Genomic DNA, 4573 nt, shown 5'->3' with positions numbered 1-4573 from the left:
GCTAAATATAGGTAGTAAAATGTAAAGTGGCATGTTTTTTTATCAATGTTAAAATAAGCCATTTGTTGTTTGATTTCAGCCCAATATGGCGACATTGGCTCAACCAATTGCATGAGTTTACACTCCTAAAAATAAAGGTTCCAAACTTCCAACAGAGCATTTACAAAGTAATGCCAAAGAAGAATCATTTTTGGTTCCACAAAGAACCTTTCAGTGAACAATCCTTAAAACAAACAATCTAAAGGAGCGTTTTCCGCTATAAAGAACATTTTCTGCAATGGAAAGATTCCATGGAAGCTCAATGCCAATAAAGAACCATTATTTTTGAGAGTGTTGGATTTTACTACCTGTTTGATCATTATTTCTGCTATTTTATCTTATTTGTGCAAAAATGGCACATTTCACCTTTAATATTATTCGAAATTAATTTTACAAAGGATGAAACAGAAGTTTTAGAAGTCACAATTCTTTTTAATATAAAACACCTTTAAATGTCACGCCATGAAGAATCCAGAGAAAGCGCCTTCGTAATTGCTTCCAAAGTGCGTTTTAGGAAGGACTCCAGCTTGACAGAACTAACAGTTTTTAGTTCATCTCTTCATACAGGAAATGTAGAGAACATGCATCACAAACACATCTTACAAAGTCCAAAGGGGAAAAAAAAAAAGAACAAGAATGAACGAGTCTGGGGTTGAGTCAGTCTCCTTGATGCCAAATGGCACGTAGACGAACAGCAGTCTTGATGGGTGAAATTCATCAGACAGCTTTGCCGTTTTGGGTTTGAAAGGACAAAGCCCCTCCCTCTCTTAGATGGGTAGCTGAAGAAAGAGGAACGAGAATGCAAATGACCAGTCAGATTTAGATGGGAATGAAAATGCGAACTTGATGTGCTTGTGTTTGTTGTGATTCCACTTTAAATGGGAATACATTAGGGTTTTTGTTCCATGCCAAGACTTAAATATGCATATTTCTGAAAAAGACAAACAAATACACAAAAATACAGTTGGGTTTAATCTGTTATTGGGTTTTTCTAGTGGTTTTTAATCACAGTCTCAAAGCTGATCCTGTTAAAAAATTATCAAAATTGAATAGAATCTTTCCATATATGAGTGGAAAAGATGTTTTTGCAAAGCTAGATCTCTTCTATCATCTCACAAAAAAAAACGTATGCTTCGTACAGATGCTCGTGAAGTGAGTCCAAGCGAGAATGTCAGAGATCCGCCTAAATTAACTTCTAATTGGCATCCTATAAAATCCTTTCTCAGTTAACTAGCAGACATGAGAGTTGTGGGTCAGACCACAGATGCGACTGAGGTGACGGACGTCACCTTGTTTTCTTCTGCCCAAGGCTGTAAATTCTGCAGGGCGTAAAGCGAGGAGTTGTGTATGCAGAGAGGGTCTTGTTGGAGCGGCTGACTCAAGGTCTTCTGAAAGGCCTCCTGTTGGAGCTGCAGCATCAGACGGTTGGCTTGCTGTCGCTCAGCCTCTCTCTCCTCAGCGGTCTGCCTCCTGTCATCAGAGACGCATGATTGAAGTCAACATGATGTGCAGTGACAGAGACCCTTTTCAAATACAAAAGCAGATTATGTCAACTAACATGTTTAACTGGTGCAGGTTCTAGGCTGGTTTTAATTACCTTGAGAGATCTGAGTTCTCCGCATACACAAAAGAGATGTCATGCCTTTGTGAAAAATAACAATGTGTGCGTTATGACTAAAATCATTTTGAATGAAACACATAAATGTTAATGGTTCTGTACATTTAATAATGCCTTGAATGTACACATGAGGAGCCTATTGGAGCTGTCAGCAGTAAAGATGTGAGTATTATTATATAACAGTACATGACAAAACAATGATTAAATGCTATTTTATTGGTCCGGGGATCTGATATGTACTTTGATAGATCAAAAATGATTAATCTTTCTACCAACTGCATTAACTTAAAGGGATAGTTCATTCAAAAAATTTAATTTTACCATCATTAACTTCATGGCATGTGTCACTGTGATTTTCATTGTATGGACAAAAACAAAAAAACCTATGAAGACAGAAAGTCATATGGTTTGGAATGACATGGGGTGAATAAATGATGACAGAATTGCAATTTTTGGGTGAACTGTCACCAAAAGTTTATTTAATTTGAATGAAGAAATGTAGATTTTCTTTTTTTTTCATTTTAAATGTTGAAAGGCACATGCAGAAAGCATGATTTCGAAACATAGAGGGAGCAACAAGAAACAAGCAAATGAAAATAGTTTTGTCAGGCAACGTGAATTAATTTTTTTCTATTTTTATTTTATTGTATTGTTTTCATTTTTTGCATCAACAAAATGTATTTTAAGGTTAAAGATAGCTCATTTTTTCCACTTTTTTTTAGATTAGGGTAATTTGTCATCTTAAAAAATGATAAATGGTTCAAGTGTGATCACTAACAGCATGGAAAAAGTGAGCAGAAACAGCTAGAAACAAATGTGTGTTGCATTTCACTCCAGGTTTTCCAGTTTTGTTGTGATGTATAATATTCAGCTAGTCTAGAGACACTTTGAGAATGAAGGATGTATTTGTGTGTCGATCGTACGGGTAACAAGCCTGTAATCAAATGAGCCAAGTGCAATCACATTACAGTGATGCATTTAGCTGTGACGTGTGCTGGACGCTGGGCGGCAGGTAAGGAGCAACGATTTAGACCCTCACGGTGGACAGATTTTGTCATGGAAGATGAAGTCATTATTAGGCTGTATGATTTCATGCATTCATGAAATAAATAGTTCTCTGTGTTGCTATTGATATTCAGGTTTGGTTGGTATCCAGTTGTGAGGTAAGATTTACCAGAATTTCATTCCTATAGGGCATCTAAAAGCAAGTGACCGCACTAGTGAATGTTTCCCAGCAGCTTTCAGCAGATGCAGATAATTGCTGAATTAAGTTGAGCCCCATAAATATTGATGAGTAGGCATACTGAAGCAACCATAATAATTTTTTATTTGTTAAAGGCCATGACTCAGCTTCATTATAAATAAGTCACCTTCAGCCAGCTCTCTCCTCTGCCTATTGCAGCCTGTTGGTAAAACCAAAGGTAAGTAAGCCAGCTCTTAATTAGATTGGGCACTTATTTGCTCCAAAAAAGCCAACAGCAAAAGGTTGAGTAGGTTATGGGGAAAGGATGGACATGCTCTCAATTATTCAGAAGTATAGCTTCAGTACTGCATGGACAGCAAGTTTCCACAGAGCGTTTTAAGAGATGAACGTTTCTGCTTGGTCAAGGCAATTGGTGTCCAATGTAAAATAAATAAACATAAAGCAAACCTCTGCAAATTTACAGTAGTATTTTTCCATTAGGCCCTAAATGCCCTCTTCTCTTAAGCTCAGTTCTGCCTAAATTAGCTGCTATCGGGAATTATATCTAATCAGGTATTGCCAACATAAAGAAATAACTTGAAAGCCTTGGATTCACACTCGCCTCCATTTTGTTCTTCTGTTTTGAAACCAGGTTTTGACCTGAGCGTCTGTCATCTTCAAGGCCTTGGCGAGCGTGGCTCGCTCCGCGGACGCCAGATACTTCTGCCGGTGGAAGCGTTTCTCCAGCTCGCAGATCTGCACGCGGCTGAACGACGTGCGGGGCTTTTTCCGTTTCGGTGGAGTTCGGTTCTGGTACGGATGACCGATCCGTCGTGTCACGGAGAACGGTGAAAGAGCAGCTGAAAAACAGGATTTAGGCGTGAGTATAAGTGAAAAATATTTGCATTCAATAACACTGAAAAGAATAATATTCAATCACTAATGATTTATGTAAAACAACATAATTTGGAAGGTCTTGCAATTTTGATTAAAATAGTGAACGTTATTACAAAGGTTTCGATTTCATCCTCAATGTCTTTAATGTATTTTTTGAAATCTTAATGGCATCAGGTAGCCTAGATAGCCTACCGTCATAACAGTGGAAGTAAATTCATGGTCAGTAGGGCAGAAACAAACAAACGCCAGAAGGATCATTCCTAATGTGGTGGTCTTTCTGAGCCTATTCTGAAATATGTATTTAATTAGATTGATAGATAAAAACAAACATCAAAATAAATAATATCGATGACGCGATCTTTCGACGCGCACTTAGAACCTTAAATAGCCTACGTTTTAAACAATGCGCTGCCGTTTTATGTGATTTATATTTGTGATCAGTTTTCCTGAACGGAACATAGCGTTTAAAATGGAGGTCATGATGTCCATCACCTTTAACTTCAGCACATACACGGACAAATTGTATTTCAGCCCAGGTTTATATCGCACAAAGTGCTGGCAGCAGTGAACCCAGGCTCTTTTCTCATTCAGTCCTTCTGTATTGTTTATCCATTATTCATGGTTTTACAACAGAGGTCTTGATTGTTGCATTCAGAATTCTTTGTATGCATTATATTAGCTTCTTTCACTTTTCCCCTTCTTCATGTTTTCCCCCTACTAATGTTAGTAGAAGCAGCTGTGAATAACTGATATGAACAGTTTGACACCTTTCCTAGATGCTAGCCCAATTTGACACTATGCCACTATATCACTTTATAAAAGTATATATATATATA

The 4573-nt window shown here is 37.5% G+C and overlaps 1 protein-coding gene across 2 annotated transcripts in view; it reads right to left on the bottom strand.

Annotated features, from left to right (window-relative positions):
- Window positions 1-491: 491 nt before the first annotated feature.
- LOC107660819 (T-cell leukemia homeobox protein 3-like) overlaps window positions 492-4573 on the bottom strand; it is a 10393-nt gene continuing 6311 nt past the window's right edge. Inside the window, exons 3-6 of one of the 2 annotated variants that reach the window (XM_016450240.1) lie at window positions 3463-3700; window positions 1637-1681; window positions 1329-1509; window positions 492-818 (exon numbers count right to left, since the gene is read on the bottom strand). In XM_016450240.1, coding sequence (XP_016305726.1) covers window positions 807-818; window positions 1329-1509; window positions 1637-1681; window positions 3463-3700 — 476 coding nt within the window. In that variant the 3' untranslated portion in view covers window positions 492-806. Of the gene's footprint in view, window positions 819-1292; window positions 1510-1636; window positions 1682-3462; window positions 3701-4573 lie in introns of those variants that run through there. The other variant, XM_016450242.1, reaches the window with a different exon arrangement.

This window comes from Sinocyclocheilus anshuiensis, unplaced genomic scaffold, assembly GCF_001515605.1.
Source record: "Sinocyclocheilus anshuiensis isolate Anshui unplaced genomic scaffold, SAMN03320099.WGS_v1.1 scaffold1289, whole genome shotgun sequence".
NCBI lineage: Eukaryota > Metazoa > Chordata > Actinopteri > Cypriniformes > Cyprinidae > Sinocyclocheilus > Sinocyclocheilus anshuiensis.
Note: the sequence above shows the minus strand (reverse complement) of the source record. Positions and strands in the feature narration are given on the sequence as shown.